The sequence below is a fragment of the Dermacentor variabilis genome, chromosome 3, assembly GCF_050947875.1.
Source record: "Dermacentor variabilis isolate Ectoservices chromosome 3, ASM5094787v1, whole genome shotgun sequence".
Taxonomy (NCBI): Eukaryota; Metazoa; Arthropoda; class Arachnida; order Ixodida; family Ixodidae; genus Dermacentor; species Dermacentor variabilis.
This window is the reverse complement of record NC_134570.1, coordinates 79,779,011-79,797,439: the sequence shown is the minus strand read 5'-3', so window position 1 is coordinate 79,797,439 and position 18,429 is coordinate 79,779,011. Positions and strand designations below refer to the sequence as shown.

At 47.0% G+C, this 18,429-nt stretch overlaps 1 protein-coding gene across 3 annotated transcripts in view; it reads left to right on the top strand.

Moving 5' to 3' along the window:
* Positions 1-14,532, top strand: part of LOC142575933 (uncharacterized) — a 38,182-nt gene extending 23,650 nt beyond the window's left edge. For 2 of the 3 annotated variants that reach the window (XM_075685740.1, XM_075685739.1), the window contains exons 12-16: positions 4,140-4,211; positions 4,723-4,882; positions 6,725-6,895; positions 7,907-8,044; positions 12,746-14,532. In XM_075685740.1, the coding sequence (XP_075541855.1) occupies positions 4,140-4,211; positions 4,723-4,882; positions 6,725-6,895; positions 7,907-8,044; positions 12,746-12,868 (664 nt within the window). In that variant the 3' untranslated portion in view covers positions 12,869-14,532. The remainder of the gene's footprint in view (positions 1-4,139; positions 4,212-4,722; positions 4,883-6,724; positions 6,896-7,906; positions 8,045-12,745) is intronic. The other variant, XM_075685741.1, reaches the window with a different exon arrangement.
* Positions 14,533-18,429: the final 3,897 nt, after the last annotated feature.

Sequence of the window (18,429 nt, the reverse complement as noted above, 5' to 3'; positions counted from 1 at the left end):
GAATACCGGGTTAATCTTGATTCGTAACTTGCTGTTCTTGAACACGGAAAACGTTAGTTTTACCGCATTTGGTGAACTTGTGAGCCAGAAAAGGCGCCAGGGCTAAAGGCAGCTGGTGCACCCAACTTGAAGCTCCCGCACCGGCTCGCTATGACGTCATAGATTATCGTAGGATCTGCTCGGGACTAATTAAGTGTTTTTTTCTCTCGATAATCTAGTATATACATGGTGCTCTAAAGGAACCAAGGACTCAATCTGGCGACTTTCTACAACTTATCGCGGAGAGTTGGAACAAACACTCGAAGATGATTTTAAATTCGTGACGTAACATTGACTCACTGTCGCAGTGGTTCGGTGCCGCGCAAAATTCAAGAATGAAAACTTTCGCCTTCGTTTCATACGGTTGTAATTAACAATTATTTTTGCCAATGCATGAAGACAGGGTCTTGAAAGGATGCATCGGGATTTTAGGCATATTTGGTGTTTCTTCTTAGTGTTACTTTATGAATAGACGCTTTGCACCTGGGTGCTCCTTTTTCACATCACGCACAATGATCGCAATGCGAAGTGATCATTTATACGTCTTTGAGCGTAACGCAGGGAACACACAGGCACTGTTGGTGCAATATTCGATTCACTCTTAAATTCAACTTAATATTCTATCCATTACTATGGCTGTGCAATTATACGGCCGGGAGGTGAAATATTCCTGTATTAAGTTTGGATTCTTAGCATATAAGTTACTGAACCAGTGGCTAACGACTGCCCCAGATTTACGGACTGTGAACTAAGATGACGAGCTAGGTGGTCGACCTTTCCCGTTCCAATAATGCTTCGTACTGCAACAGTTGTTTCTCACTCAATGCATACTTAAACTTAGGTGCACCTTAATGGGACCGAGGGATCGAAATGTAGTTTGATGCAATTGACCAAGAAGGAAACCGGTGAAGCCGTGCGACTGTTGCGTGGGAACGCCTATATGTGGTGATTTGGGATCGGCATCTTTCTCGGAGGTGGTGCCGAGAAGACGCGTTTGGCTAGCAGCGTTCCGTCTGTCAGCATGGTGCATTGTTCGTACTAAAACAGCGCGTAGAATGCTGAGTTCTTTATTACTATTCAAGAACACCTGTTTCATCGAACCGTGAGAACTCGTGTGGGGTTTAGCCAATATTTAACGAGTCATCATCATCAACATCATCAGCCGCAGCAGCATCATCAGCCTGGTTACACCCACTGCAGGGCAAAGGCCTCTCCCATACTTCCCCAACTACCCCGGTCATGTACTAATTGTGGCCATGTCCCTACAAACTTCTTTATCTCATCCGCCCACCTGACTTTCTGCCGCCCCCTGCTACGCTTCCCTTCCCTTGAAATCCAGTTCGTAACTCTTAATGACCATCGGTTATTTTCCCTCCTCATTACATGTCCTGCCATGCCCCCCATTTCCGTTTCTTGATTTCAACTAAGATATCATTAACTCGCGTTTGTTCCCTCACCCAATCTGGTCTTATTTTATCGCTTAGCGTTACACCCATCATTATTCTTTCCATAGCTTGGTACGTCGTCCTCAATTTAAGTAGAACCCTCTTTGTAAGCCTCCAGATTTCTGCCCTATACGTGAGTGCTGGTAAGACACAGCTGTTATACACTTTTCTCTTGAGGGATAATGGCAACCTGCTGTTCATGATCTGAGAATGCTTACCAAACGCCCATTCTTATTCCTCTGATTATTTCAGTCTCATTATCCGGATCCGCGGTCACTACCTGCCCTAAGTAGATGTATTCCCTTACCACTTGCAGTGTCTCGCTACCTATCGTCAACTGCAGTCTGCAGTTTTTAACAGTCTCTTACGAGACTGTTAAAAATTACTTTAGTTTTCTGCAGATTAATTTTTAGACCCACCCTTGTGCTTTGCCTCTCCAGGTCAGTGAGCATGCTGTTGAAAAAGTTTAGAAAGTAACCTTAAGCTTTACGAATCACGCAACGCATTTGATAGCCTCTTGGGATACGGAATAAAGTGTGTCCCTTAATGCACTCCCTATCCCCACGCATACATATTCCCACATGGTAATTAAAAGGAGACGCTCGGGAGGAGCGATTTCTGGCCTGCTTCTTCAAGGCTATATCTGCCCGTAGATTCCACCATTGTCCTCTTTCTCCTCCTCCTCTTGTGCTAATAAACCAAATGTGAATTCAACCATTGGCAATCAAAGGGACATAAAGAAGAAACACTAAAGCAGTTTACAGTGGTAAAACGTTTTCTCAAACTCTATTTTCAACAATTTCACTTAGTTTGTTGATCATTCGACAAACACACACACACACACACACACACACACACACACATACACACACACACACACACACACACACACACACACACACACACGCACGCACGCACGCACGCACGCACGCACGCACGCACGCACGCACGCGCGCACGCACGCACGCGCGCACGCACGCACGCGCACACACACACACACACACACACACACACACACACACACACACACACACACACACACACACACACACACACAAATTTTCAATGGTTTGTTTCTTTTTTTAAATTTCACGCCGATACCTTAACGCCGCTAGCTCTGTATGACATCACGAATTTCAAGGTACATTTTCGTACGTGACTCATTGTGGCTCGCTAAATGCACTCGAAACTTTCCAAATTCGATCTTCCGCTCTTTAGAACACAAAATTGCCTATCTTAACGGACAAACAATGAACTAAACCTGAACAAACGCCGCTAAAGTTCGTGACGTCACGATCAGCTGATACGGGAACTTAAGCGTCACCACCCGCCTTTCATTCTGGGGTCTTTTCCTGCTTACCGAGCTTTGTTTTTTGATAAGTGCGGCTTTCCTTTGTATTGTAGAGGGGTAATTTACTGAGGCACTTCAAGTACGTTTATCTTTCTCTTCGGTGTCCCTCTAAAGAAGGAAGCAAAAGCTGAAAGCAAAACTACAAGGTCTGCGCGCTCCTTGCATCAGCTTCAATCGCCTGTATTTGTTTCCTTCGCCTAAAAGTTGTGATAAACGTGAATATCTAACAAGAAAATATATGTTACGGGAAAGCGAAGACGTTACTTGACAACTTCGTTCTATGAAAGCATTATCTCTGTGGCAATTACATTTCTCTTTAAAGTTAAGCAACGTTTGATACAAAGCGTCTTGAACCCATTTCCCAGCATTCCCATGGTGGGACAGCGCCTGTTGCATAGACGATGAGGCCATATTATTTCTCTCTAGGTAATATCTTGTAACAAACTCATCGCGTAGCCTGCGATATGGCAGCGCCGCGCCTTCACAGTTTATTTTAAATGCAACATATTAGTAACCGACTAGCCGATGACCGAATAAGATAAATCCTAAGTTATACATGTATTTGCTTTCTTGAATCGAGCATGAAATATAACGCTCAATGTGTTCTTGATATTGCAGTCCGTAAAAAAAAAAAAGTCACGTTTTGGCTCTTGTCGTGCTTAAAGCGACACTGAAGAGGAAAAAATAATTTGTACTGTATTAGTAAATTACCCTTCTATAATACCAAAGAAGTCACTCTTACTGTGAGAAGAGGCGTGGAAAAAAAAATTACGAAAAAGCAGAAGACGGATGACGCCGCTTCCTTTAAGTTCCTGCACCACCGCGCCGGGTCATCATCGATTTTGACGAGGTCTACTCAGGACTGGTTAATTTTTTATCAGTAAAGATAAACTGTACTGTTTTCTCAAGAAACTCAAAGCTGAACTTAGTGAGTTTTGAGGACAATTACAGGGGCACGACGGCCAAAATAAGTTAAATACTTCGAAATGCGTGACGCCATACTGTATTTAGGCGTGAAATTAAAAAATAAAAGTTCAGCCTTCATTTTCTTTACTAAAAACTAATATATTTTAGTAAAGTTAAGGAAATATACTTTTCAAAGAATACTTCGTCAGGATAAATTGATTACGTGTGTCTCTTCAACGTCGCTTTAAGTTTCACGTGTATTTGAATAGGGAGAACTTGATATCAACTATGAAACGGAGTGTTAAGTGTTCTCAAGATAGCAGACGGGGAAAAAAAAGACAGTCAAACTTTGGCCGGCGTGGAGATGTAACCACATCTTTCTGACATATCTCTTGCAGGTTACAGGAACGCTTCTGCTTCGCCATTTGCTTGGTCGCCACGGTCGCTTGCGCTGTCATACTATTCACGAGGTGTGTGACGCGCGAGTACATTTGTTTATCGTCATCTGCGCGTTTCTCCATTGCTGACAGCAATATTTGTTTAGTCCCGCTCGGCGCGGCGAGATATCTAAAAAATAAAAGGCAAAATTATAATAATAAAAGGCAGAACGTTTAGGCTTGCAAAGCAGGCATTAAATGGCATTAACTTGGCGAAAGAAAGATGGTAGCATGGTCAAAGGGTGGTGTGCGCTTGTGCATTCGCGTTAGTGTGTGTACGTGTGTTGTGTGTGTGTTGTGCCTGTGTGTTTCGGGCATTTGCATACATTTTTTCGATAATTCATCTGTTATGCTTTGCATACGCTTTTCTTTTCTCGGGGCAACGACGACGTTTCTCTGCTCAAAAAGTTTTTCTAGAGCTCGCGAATCGAGCTGGAGGACCGAAGTCCTTGTCATTCCCACCTGTAGAAATTCGCCGAAAGTTGGCTGTTTCGGGTGCACTTTGCCTGACTGCGTCTTGTTTATTCTGCGCGATTTATTTCAGCCATGCCGAGTTGGTGACTTGCGTGACGTTGGCTGCGTTCGCACTGGTGTTCGGCGTTCCCAGCGTCAGCGGCGTGCCCCTGCGTGACGTGGTCGCCCAGCTGCCCTGGAACATCATCCTCATTCACGGCGGCAGCCGCTGGCTATCGGCAGCGCTGAGGGTGCGCCGTGCTGCCGAATGTCGACGATGCGCACGCGCACTATGCATTGACCCCACGAGACCCCAAAGTTTCGCTCTAAAGCGTTTTGCTTTCTTTTGGGAACTAACCACAGTTTCCTGCGAGTGTCAGACCGTTTTTCGTCGGTCGATCCCAAAGCGCAGTACGACACAACGGTAAAACCCGCATGTTGGTACGGCACCACCCGTGGTACGGTACCATACCGAGCGGTGACACCTCTGGTACTGCGTGGTACCGCCACGCTGGCGCAGTGGTAATAGGATCGCTTTCGCATCGTCCCCTCGTGATAGCGTTTTCAGGCATCGTTTGAGACGCGGCCGTTGCACACGCTTCATGGGGTTCCGAACTGGTCCTTGAGGGGAACTGTCACTCGAAGTGTACCGGCTGGGTCAAGCGTGCGAGTGGTAGTAAGTGGAGCGGAGGGCAACATATAGTGCCAAAATTAACTACCTCCCGAAGCATGTTAGATGCATGCTAGCAGAGCAACCCAGGTTGATTCCTTATATTTAGTACGCCGTTTGACACCTCAAAAGACTGGCATAAGCGCGGGAATCTGCATGCGAAACCTATAGTGGCGTTTTAACATGCTAAGCGAAGTTTGTTTGCGACAGTTCAGTAATCCTATCAGTCATAATTATTAAGGTAATTATTTCTGCGCCAAAATTACGATTATCTTTGTTTTCCTTGTATTTATATATGAACGCAATTGTAATACCCTAAAATACAGGTTTTCAAGTTCTTTATATTTTCCTTGATGCGGAATGGTGTTTGGGCTTTGTGGGGTTAAATCAACGCTAAAGAAACAGCGCACGCTATAGGACCACAGGAAGACGAAAACACAGCCGCAGGGTTCAGCGCCTTTGGTTCATTTTATTGTCCAATGACTAGGGCTGCTTTTTATTTTTCGTAATTTTGCTTTACCAACTAGTGCTATTTCTCACGCTTGTGCCGTATTAAAGCATAGATATGTCGTACCATGCTGAAAGACAAAGTAGTCTACTTCTTAAAGTAAGCTGTAGCATTCGTTGTGCCGAAACTGGCGTAACTTCCGGGAGCAGAGCAGTGCAGATTCTTGGGAAGAGCTGACGCGGCTTTTCGGCTGACCCGTCGGCCAGTAAACATGGCTACCTTCCTTCGAACTAATATATATATATATATATATATATATATATATATATATATATATATATATATATATATATATATATATATATATATATATATATATATATATATATATATTATGCGGTTTTACGTGCCATAACCACGATCTGATTATGAGGCACGCCGTAGCGGGGGACTCCGGAATATTTCGACCACCTGGGGCTGTTTAACGTGCGCCTGAATCTAACTACACTGGTATTTTCGCATTGCGCCCCGCCTCGATATATGGTTGCCGTGGTCGGGATTCAATCCTGTGACCTCGTGCTTAGCAGCCCAACACTTCTTGCCCACTAGCACGTCACTGGAACGTATAATTTATCGTCGGTCACCATTATGTAGTCCCTCCATTTGTGCTCTTGGTATGGTTTGGTAATTATTGCTCATCGGCCAACGTTCCTTGATTTAGTGTATAGGACGATGCAGATCAAACAAACGAAATGTATAAATTCGCGCAAAGTAATGAAACCGGAAGGATGTGTAATGGCTTTCGCATGTTTCCCTGCTTGCCCGCATCTCTTCGGGCCGTTAGATCATCTTAACCCAAGGGCGAGGTTTTTTGTTCCGACCTGAATGCTGCAATGGACCAACTTTAGTTGCTTATGTCACCGTGACCGTGAACTCAACCGAATATACATAGTGTCCGCACCCCGTTCCACGCAGGACTCTGGGCTGGCAGTGTGGTTGGTGAGCAGCTACACCAACGAGCGATTTCGCGACATGTCGGCCACCTGGCAGCTGTTGGTGTTGCTGGCCGTCGCCTCGTTCGTCAACGAGGGCGGAGAGCAGTCTGGCATGCTCACCGCTCAGCTGGTGCCAATCATCACGGACATGGTGAGCCCGCAGTCGACGTTACTGTACCGTCCGTGTGCACTATGGGCAGGCATCCGAACACATAACGTACCCGCAATGTAAGCACTGTTATGTCACTGTATGCGGCAGGGTGGAGAGAGGGAGGAAGCGATGGGGGCTGCTACATGTACCACTTATGTCTCCTCGTGTGCTGCTGCTCCAAACGCGGATTTTCTTTTAGGTGATAACGCTAAGTGAATAGTATTTTCTTCGCAGCTAAGTGCGGTGTCTTTTTTTTTCCCCTACATTGCACATTTGCCACAGTATAGAGACGCCGGCCACTACAAGACAGAAGCCAAAGGGCTGATTGTCAATGCTAGCATTTCATAGTTGCACGAAGTGTCGTTATGCGAACCGCTTAAATATATTTTGTCTTTTTAAATCTCGCTGACAGGGAAGATTACTGTGATTGAAATATTATCATTGCCGGCTGAATATTCCGATGATTTCGAGGGAAAGCCGACATAAAAGAGAGGAAAACGGTTTATTGGGCTTGTCTCATTCCAGTTGCAATGTCGCCACGTGTGGTTCACGCATGTGCGGGAACCTATGGCAGCCACAAGTTCTCACGCATATATAGTAATGCTTCATGTACCGAAGTTCAAACCAGGGGCCACCCCTGTTGCAGCTTCAGCGCTTCAAAGCTGTGCAAAAGCTACGTTCGCGCGACCTGATGCAGTCCGCAAACAGAGATTACCATCACTCCTCTGCAGCGATTCACGACGTGCGTGCAAATTACGCCGACGGCTAGCTGGCTGCTGGCGGTGCGATTCGTTGTCGTTGAGCCGCGTCACGCTTGGTCTGGGGACTGAACGAGTGAATCTTCATTGAGTGACAGTGACCACTTTGTTAATTTTTTATACGTAATCGCGGCAGCATGCCGTACGAGCCGACGGCATTTTCTGGCGATCGTTCCACAGCCTGTTTCATTTCGGCAAAGATTGCAGCCTCTATACCGGCGCCGGCCAAGCTTAGCCTGCTCCTTCTGCGCAGGGAGCCGAAGCACAACGCGATCCGCTCTTCTTCGCCGTACCCGTGGCCGCAACCTGTTACTTGCCCGTGATCACGCCCATCGCGCATCTCGGACTCGTCTTCGTCTACGAGCACACCACCGCCAACGTAGGCGAGATGGTAACGCTGCATTCGTGTCCCAAACTAAGTGATCAGTATAGTCTTGCGTGCGCTTTGCACCGCACTTCCCTCTATTCCCATGCTGGTGTGCTTGCACCTCTCGGAGTCGAAGGGGCATTGAAACACTTCTCTTGAAACCGCATAAACACCACGAAATACATGCGATGACTCTCTATATAGATATATTCCCGAATTGGGGCCTCAATATGAACGACGATATCGCAAGCGCGATTATTACTTTCGCCATGATTTTGGTGAAGCAGCGCCTGTGCCTGTCATCATTCATGTTCGTGTGAACGTCTTTTTTCTTTCTTTAAGTACGCCACTTCCCCAAAATTGTGGATCACCAAACAGGCCGTCAGTACCTGTTAACTAAGTTACTTTAACCTTTCCGACTCATCTCATCCTGTCAGCTAAGGCGGCGCCTATAGGACTGCCCGCGTGCCGCTCCTTTATTTTTTCTTCCTTCCGCGGTGCACTCGTGGTAACCTTTGGAAGTTGGCATCTCAATGTCACGGTTCGTTTATGGAAAGCGACTTAACATAATATCGCTATCCATGTTTTCTATTGAAATGAAGGATGAGAGCGTTTGATTTCAGAAGCGATAGAAGAATGTACATTTACATATAGAAAGTGGAAAGAAAAACGGACGTGAACAAAGGATAGAAAAAAAATTACCGACGATTACGTTACTTCCTAATGCGAAATTTGAGCGCAGCAAATAAGCTGTTTCACCTTTTCGATAGATTGAGGCAAAGAAATCGAGCAACACATGTATGCGCTATCACAGAATTTTTTTTTATTTTTCACACGTATTCCTTTAACAAAGAATCCACTAGGTAAGCTTCTGCTTCGGCGGCACGCACCTCTGGATTCTGACGGCGACGGCGCTGGGCCTCTGCTCTGGCAGCTCGTTTAGCAGCAGCAGCAGCAGCAGCAGCAGACGGAGGACTTCCATCGGTCGTCTCGCTCATGGCTCAGAAAGAACTGGCAGATAATTTCGCAGTGGCGAACGGCAGCGGCAATTTCGGCTCGGGCGGTGCACATATACAGATCCGCCGCCACCGATCTGGCTCTCTGATTGCCACCGCACAGGGGTTGCATTGGAGGAGGAGCGAAGAAAGGAATTAAGTTCGAGCCGGCGCTTTGACAACCGGAGACTCGCAGGAAGAGGGGGGAGGGGGGCGGCGTGTACACCCAGCGGCAAACGATGGGGGCAGAAGCGCGCGCAGCAAGCGGACAACACGATAAAGGGAGGAGGGAAGAGATAGCAGCGACTGACTGATGCCGCTGACGCCGATAGTGAGTCAACCCCAGCTGCGGAGTTGGTTTCAGGGACAACGCCGCCGATGCCGACACAAACAATATGATACCCTCGCTTCCGCAGCGCTAAGAACCAGGTCTAGCCGTGGGAAGGTGGTCACGTATTCGTCGACGTTCCGGGGCCTACGTGAAATAACCGGCGCGTCGGCAACTGAAGAGCACCCTATCCGCCACACAAGAACAGGGGGGGGACCCTTTCCTCCTCTTTCTGCATGGCGGCGACGGTGTTCTATGCAGTCACGTTATCTTGACTCTCTAGCGGCGTCAGCGGCGTCAGCGGCATCCAGCGGTATCAGTCGGTCGCTGCTAGCGCTGGGGGGATGAAAGGGGGGCGGAGCTGGTTACGAGGCCGACGACAACGCCGACGACGACGCGAAACCCAGGAACGGACGCCAAAGAGCTGCGCTCTAAAAAAAGATAAAGACCGCTCTACGCTGCTTATAACAAACGCAGTTCTCATTAATCCTAGTCCTATAATTAGGTGTGTCCGAATACACAAGGGCAGCAGACTGAGTGCGGGCTGCGGCTCACCAACAGTTCTGGCCCATGGTCGCGTAGGTGAAGAGCACCGCGCCGTCGTCGACTGAAGGCACTGGTCGCTCCTTGAGCGAACTCCAGGTTGTCACACGATGGGACCTTGAACTGGCTCAGGAGGTTAGCAGTCCAGGTTCTGCCTGTGGGAATCTGGAAACTCGGGTCCACGGCGCGACGGCTTACTCCCGCTCCCGGCGGACGCTGGCTTCTTCGACGCTCACTTGCGTCCGTACACCACCACGCCGTTCTATAGGGTCTCACCCTCATCTCTTCTTCTTCCTTCATTTTCTTCTATGTCACCCATAGTGTACGGCCTTTAATGATTCCTTTCTTCTTAGTATTTTGTTTTGACGGCGCGTGAGATATCACGCGCGTCGCTTCTTCGTCGTCGGCTTCTTGCGCCCACCCATTCGCTCTCGAGGTTAAAGTCTTCGCCGCTCCCTTCATCTACGACACCGGCTTCGCGCACTGTTACTAACACACAACACTCACAGAGGTGACAGAAGTCAACACGGACAGCACGAACGAGAAGCGTAAACTTGCGCTTTCCGGTTCCCTAGAAGATCTAGAAGGATATAAATATATATATATATATATATATATATATATATATATATATATATATATATATATATATATATATATACATATATATATATATATATATATTATAAAGGAGATTTATTGGGGTTCGTAGCGACCGCCGGTCCTGGGATGCACCGAGCAGTTCCCGAGCTCGAGCCTCTGCTGCGCGCTTGATGCTGCCGATGCTGCTGACTCTGTGCGCACGTTCGTCATCTTCCTTACAATATATATATATATATATATATATATATATATATATATATATATATATATATATATATATGTGTGTGTGTGTGTGTGTGTGTGTGGTGCACAAAGACAGGGGGCTTAGAAAACCGCACTACAGAGTAAGTGCCCTATTTTGAGAAATTTTACATTCTCCGCGGCGTACGAAGTAGTATCTGACTCGCATTTACGCGGCAGCAACGTCAAGCGCTCCAGAGCGTTAGCTTGTAATTTTTTTCTTTCCGCTCACTCGTTATGTTGTCTTCCGTGTAAAGCTTTCTTTTTTTTCTCTGTGAGCCTCACCTTCACACTACGCTGCACTCTAAGGATCTCCTCGACTATGAGATTAGTGGCGTATTAGCATGTTGCAACGTTACACCACGCCTCAACTTTTAGTTTATTTTGAGCTGACACGTTGCCTAGTCTATTGGCAAGGTTTACGAGAAAAATAAATTGAGGGCCCCCCGAGTTAACGCGGAGCCGGCGCTCTTGCGCCACGAATACGCTCTCCTTGTGATAGCTATGCATTAAACAGAAGACCAATTTTCAAAATACAATTCTGCTCATACGAATTCGGATGTATACGGATGTACATCTTGGACTACAGAATTTAACACGCGCCTGCAGACACTTTAGGTGCGCTTCAATTGCATGGGTTCATTCAATCGGTAAAATTAGAAACAGGCCATGCGTTTCGATAAATGGTGCCGTTCCAGCGTCAAACACCCTTCTATAGATCCGTATCGCTGACTTATTCTATTGTCGCAAATAACTTTTATACTACGATTAGATTAATTCACCGTGAATCAAATTTGTCAACCTATATGTCTCAAGAATGCTACAAACAAAAAGTGTGTAAAATATTTTAAAAAGTTATTGCCCATGGTGAAACTTGCATTCTAAACGTTATGGAGATCTCTAGCGGCACACACTCCAAAGAATGTCGAGACCTAATTATGCACTCGCAAAGTAGTGGCAAAATGTAAAAAAAAAATTGTGAGGTTTTACGTGTGAAAACCACTTTCTGATTATGAGGCACGCCGTAGTGGAGGACTCAGGAAATTTCGAACCCCTGGGGTTCTTTACCGTGCACCTAAATCTAAGTACGCGGGTGGCTTCGCATTTCGCCCCCATAGAAATGCGGCCGCCTGGCCGGGATTCGATCCCGCGACCTCGTGCTCAGCATCCCAACAGTTTAGCTACTGAGCGACCACGGCGGGTGAGTGGCAAAATGTATACGTTGTTAATGCAGCGAGGAAACCTTACTCATCTCCTCAAGAAACTTTATATGGCATATAATCTTCAGGACATCAACACAGTCGAACCTTAAAGAAAAATAAAACAAAGCCCTGTGCCCTTTATCAACGAAGCCGTCCGAATTCGTAGATGAATTAGTGCACTACCTCTGTCATTATTATGACCAGCGTTGAAGCCAGTATACCTTTACGGCTAAAGAAAATGGCATTGAGCTCAAATTTTGCAACGCATTTGGAACACGTCTCGGCGATGTGGCGCCAGCTCTTGTCGAAAAAAAAAAATCTAGCTTGAACTTACACTAGGAGCATACGAAATTGTGATGTCGTTCGTTTTCTTATGCACAGGTGAACTTTCTGTCCCTGTTTACCGACAGGCTGCGCAGCCACCATGTTGTTTGGACGGCAAAGCAGTCATCATTATTCTTCAGTTTGGTGCTGTCTTAACGAAGCTGTTTTGTCTCAGGGCTTTGTCACACTTCGAAAGATACATAGCGTGGCCGCGGTGCACCCTTCTTTCTACTTAGGAATTCACTGTAGATATTGGCACACACGATTTTGTTATGCGCGGTTGAAAACCTGCCGTTCCAGCGTTCTTAGTTGGGAACTGTATCGCTCCGACCATTTTCGGATTTTTTTCGCGGGGTGCTCCAGCCTGAATAACCTATTTACTCGTTGGTCCACTCGTAGCAACCTTTAAGTGTTTGTATTGTCACAAGCAGGCTTAGGACGTACTAGGGATTAATCCTACAATAATGAAAAAAAAACTGTCCTTGTGCAGGTGCTGCTCGGCCTTTTCCTCAAGGTAATAACGACAACAGCATTCACTTTGTCCTCCTCCAGTTACTTCGCGTTCTACCCGACGTCTACAAATGACACATTGACTACGTTCGTCACCGACTGACCCGTGCATGTATCGTTCGGTGACCCACGAATGACAACGAAAGAACTCTATAACCTCTTTTTGTGGGTGTATGTGACTTGCCACTTTGGATGACTCATGCCGCTGTTTTGCCAACATTATCTTCGAAAGCTTGCCGCGACAAGTACGTTCAAGTCGCTTGAAATACAGGCGTGCACGTACGGACGTTGGCTAATACGCAGCAATCTACGTGCTTTCTTTTAAACTGTTTTCGGTATGTTGTTAGCTAAGGAGATGCACCGTGCAATTGTGTTCAACGTACCTATAGCCAGACGTCGTGCGCACTCAACAAGACCGACGATCGCCTTTGTTGGACATGCGTCTTCGTGGGACCTCAGTACTGTGAACAACGTGAACCGCTGGAAAGGCCCCGGTATCCGCGTTGATGATGGTTCTAAATGTCTTCGTTTTCGTTTAAGGCCATAAGGTGGAGTATAAGTTTCAATCCTGGAGACGGACAGCTTTGCTGGTCACGTCCCTGCAACGCTATGCACGAGCGCTAATGCGGCTGTGCTAGTTTTCTTCTCTTCAGCACAGTGCGGCAATAGAGTATACAAGGAAGCTTATACTGAAATGACTGTTACTGTGCTTTCGATCTTTTGTTGCCACGTTGATGGCGCGCACCCTGCAGCTTTCGACACTCTCAAGATTGCAAATGTGGCGCGCAACAGTTAATCTGAAGATGTGAATGTACTAGTGCCATTGGAGGTAATCTGTTTTGACGTCCCGTTTTTTAAGCAATGTACTACTGTGTGTACGTGTTCATATAGAAAACATTCAACCAGTGACATAATTCTGTAAGTCTCACACGGCCATTTATGATATGCCCGTGTTTTTCATTGGGTTAGTTTATTAGCCGACGCATAGTATTTTTTTATTGTAAATGACCGCAGGCTACACTTTTCAGTTGTAAACGAATATAACGTCAAGATGTAGGCTAAGAGCATCTGCCAACTATACGAAGCCAGTAAGCTAGAAACGTTAGCTTGAGCTTGTCGACTCCATGCTTGGGAATAGAGGATGCATAACATGACCGTGCAGATGGCTGTTATTGTGTAATGTTTTGAGGTGACGATCACGTAACGCAAATGAAGCTTTCCCGAGAACATTGTGAACGGGCCATTTCCTGTGCTTCGTGATGTAGAGGGAGTAGAGGACTGGTCTACATTGCTCGAGTGTGGAAAGTGGCGTTATTGTGGCGTTACTTTCAACAGATGCCTTGAACGGACGCCTTCGACCAGTGTTTCCCATGCAAAGTCGTTGTCATACATTGTCCTGCAATATTTTCATGTTGCATAATATTTTATATCAAATGTCGCTTTGCGGAAAGCCGCAAAGTGGATTACATTTCTTAAACCATAGAATCGAAAGAAGTGCCAAGCTACAAACGAAACGCAGAGTGGTTCGTCAAAAACGTTTAAAATAAAGTGAGCTCTCGTTAAGATAAACTCGGCTAAGCCGAATGCTCGCGTAAAACGAACAACCTGGGAACGTTTGCTTGGCTTTCCATAGAATCCATGCACAAAAAAACGAGCTTAAGACGAGCCACCTCAGACGCACTCTTCGGCTATGACGAACATTCGGAACGACCGCCACCGCTACCGATCCCGGAGGCTACCGATCCGATGAACCTTCTGGAGGAGGCCTTCGGCACACATCGCCCATGGATAGAGGCGAAAGCAAGAGGACGAAACGCAAAAGTTAGCGAGTTTCGTTTCGTGAACGCGGGTGGGCGCAAGCGTGTTGCTGTTATAGCGCACACGAAGCTATCGGCCCTTAGTGTTGATGATGATGATGCCCTTGATGAGTTTGGCGCTTACCCACTCGCGGGGATTGGCCAAGAGTCGGGCAGACTTTGCTTAAGTGTGCAGAAAATGGAGGTAACAACCTAAAATTTTCCTAGACGCCTACACTGTCCGCATCGCAGATCGCACTCAAGACAGAGCTCGCGCGGCCGTGGCAACGCAGCAGCCGCCGGAGTAGAACGCCCCCATCTAAACATTCGCTTGTTAGCTAAATTAACAAGCATGGTGTCAGCGCGCACGGGCAAACATGGGCACATCACACTCCTAGACCTCGGACGCTCGCTGTCGAAACGCCGGCACAGAGAAAGACATTCAACAAGAGCGGACACTCCTATAGGGCCCAGCGGCCGAATTAATTGTAGCGCACCCAATGGATGGGGTTAACTGTTTCCGGTTTTGGGCGCGGGAGTTTTGAACGCTAGCTGGCATGCGCTACGCCGGCTGCGCTACTCGGCATTCCTTTTTTTTTCTTTTGCTTCTGCTGCTTAATCGCGGGCGCCTTAGTGCGGAATCGTTTATTTAATTAAAATGATTGCAAACGATATTTACAAGCCTCAATCGAATCTGTGCCACATGCAATTTCATAAAATGCACGCAAAACGCCTTGTGAAATGAGGACATCTTTGTTTGGCTCTATATATATAAATGCTCGTTCGGGGATTTTTGTGCGTTCATCCAACGTTGTGGCACCAGGTAAGCAGCAGTACCCGTACGAAGCTCTACCGGACGGCATCAGCTGAAAGAAGGTAAATTACAAGCATGTGTCATTCTGGTATTTAACCCTTGTAGGAATACTGCTTGTAGAGGGAAAACGTGCGAAAGAGGTGAATGGGCGACATCACCAACAAGAGCAATTCGCTTTTACCTACATGGCGTTGAAAACACCCGACTCATCCCAAGCCGTTCCATAAATTATGAAGAAAACGTGATTTCCAAGTATTCCCCCATTCCCGGACATTATTTCCTGCACATCGGAGCACAAATTCACTGGCGACTGTGCCTTTCCAAAACAACTTTGCCTCAGCCGACAGGACTGTATGCTACATATAAAAGGTGGCCACAGCACAGGCTCTCCGCCAGACCATTGTAGACGCTCGCAGAAGGCCCACTCGTAATCAAGGCAAATACGTAGGTGCAAAACCCGTTTTCAGTCGTTCAGAAGACAATTTTCGAGTTCTTGGTTTTTTGAGCTGCTCGGCGTTATCTGTTGCGTGTTCTGCCGGCGCAAGCAACAGACTCCTGTGTTATCACTCACATCAATAGCTCGTCGCGTCTTCGACAATCGTGAGCACCGAAAGAAGGTATATGTTACGGAGCCGTAGAAAGCGTCACAAGCTTGTCGCACTAAGATTCAGTACACGCCAAGCTAACTGTCGCCTCGGTCGGCTTGCTTTTCTTTTGCTGTTTCACAACCCCAGGCGCGGCGAGCGTGCCTCAAAGGTATTCCAAGAAGTTACTAAATAATTATAATTTTTGGGTTACGAACTTGTCCTAGTAGGATTCAGTCCACGCAAAACTAACTGCGGCTCACAGCCGCGCTGCTTTTCGCTAACTGCGCCACAACGTCGGACGCGGCCACTGTGCTTGAAAAGTAACCCCAAAAGTAACAAAATTAGTTATATAATGTCGAGGATGTGAGAAAGTGCCAGAACTTGTCCTGGTAAGATTCAGTACACGCGAAACTGCGTCACAAGCCCGAGGTGCTTTGCGTCACAAAGCCAGGTGGGGTGAGCGTGCCTAAATACTACCGAAATAAGTTATAATAATGCCGTGGCTCATAGAAAGCGTCGCAAACATCTCCCGGTGAGTGTAATTAACTCAATGAACTAGGCCTGGACGGCGAAGCTGTTCTTCGCTAACTGCGTCACTATATAGGTTCTGCTTCCTGCAGTAAACCTAAATGGGCTGGAAGTGCGTCGCAGAGTGTCAAACAAAATTCCTCACCTTGCTGTAGCGCAGTAGTGAAGTGGTGCCGTGTCGAAATGCAGACAGAACGCAGGAAAACGCCGGGAGCCCAATAGACGGGCTGCATCCAAAAAAGACCGGTCGCCGACCAGGCGAGCTTCACAAGCGCAGCCGGCTTTCCTCTCTTCGGTGGCGAATGACGCATGCATATGGCGCGTCTGGTGCGCCGCTAGCTTGTTGATAGGTAACGCAATAAAATAAATCGCAAAGTATAAGTTCATTTATACTCAAAACCTTTTAGTTATAGCGGGAAAGAATAAAATAAAATGAAACATTGTCTGTGAGTTCTTTTCACATTCTTTTTATTCCGATGCTCGCGTCAATTAACTGATGGGGTCGACATTGGCGTGACGTGTCCCTTCTTGATGAATTTCTTTATGACGCTGGCGTCAGGAATCGTGGCAGCAGCAGCGAGTGATGTGACCTTCGCGCTGTCTATCGCTTCAACGCAGACTGAGCGGCAAGAACACAGCACACGCAGAACTACGAGCCACCGGCCCACCAAAGCAGATCGCGTTCAAGATAAAGACCGCGCGAGCACGCGGCCGAAGTACAACACACCCCTCCGTCGCCTCCCCGGCGCCATACGCTCGACGGAAGATGGCCCGGTTCCCTTTTCCTTCTTTTCGCGCACGAGATTGAGCCGCCATCATCGGTTGACCGTCACACGCTTTCACTCGCACACACAGCGTACAGCGCGCCAGGACGATGTTATCACTAGACGAAGCCAGTCCGCCCGTATCGCAAACAAAACCGGTAGCAACTGCTAGAGGAGGTCAACTCAGCGCGACTCCGCCTACCTTCCTCCTCCGCGACGTTCCGCCTCGTTACTCCTTTTTCTATTAAGTTTTCTATTAAGTTCAGCTAAATAAATGCGTTTTATTGTAATTTACCATTTGCACCTCATCATCTGATCACCTGATGATGCACCTGATCATGTTGCCAATCGTTCTTCTGATATATTTCGGAAATATGCGAGGAGGAGAAAGTTTAATAAAAGAACAAGTGTCATCCACAACAGACTACGAAGCGACAAAGGAAATCCTTGATATACTTCGTATACATAGCCTCCTATATTCCCGGATAGGTGACAATTCTTTATTTTGACGGCATTTGAAGGAAGACTTCTCACCCGCCGTGGTTGCTCAGTGGCTATGGTGTTGGGCTGCTGGGCACGAGGTCGCGGGATCGAATCCCGGCCACGGCGGCCGCATTTCGATGGGGACGAAATGCGAAAACACCCGTGTGCTTAGATTTAGGCGCACGTTAAAGAACCCCAGGTGGTCGAAATTTCCGGAGTCTTCCACTACGGCGTGCCTCATAATCAGAAAGTGGTTTTGGCACGTAAAACCCTAAATATTATTATTATTATTAAGGAAGACTTCTCGTACTTGCCCCACTGAATAAGTAAGTGTAGAGGCCGGTGCAAAAGCGTTGCGAAACGCTACTGCAGAACAATGTGACATGTGTCTTCCTCTAAGCGAGCATCAGGATGCAGCTGCAGGCTCCCCAAAATGGCTGCAAAAATGTAGGCCATTGAATGTGATTCCTGTTAGGTACCATGCAGAGCTAGCGCACACGCCTAAGTGTTGTAGCGTGACCGAAATCCATTCAGGAACGGCATCAGGGGTTTTAACCACACCAAGCACTTGAGCGGCCTTGTCGAGCGAGGTGGCTTGGCACACCTGTCGATAATTCGGCTTCTCCATAATGAGTACAGTTCTAATAACATAAACAAATCATATGGTACATTACTGGCTTTCGTGTCTGGAC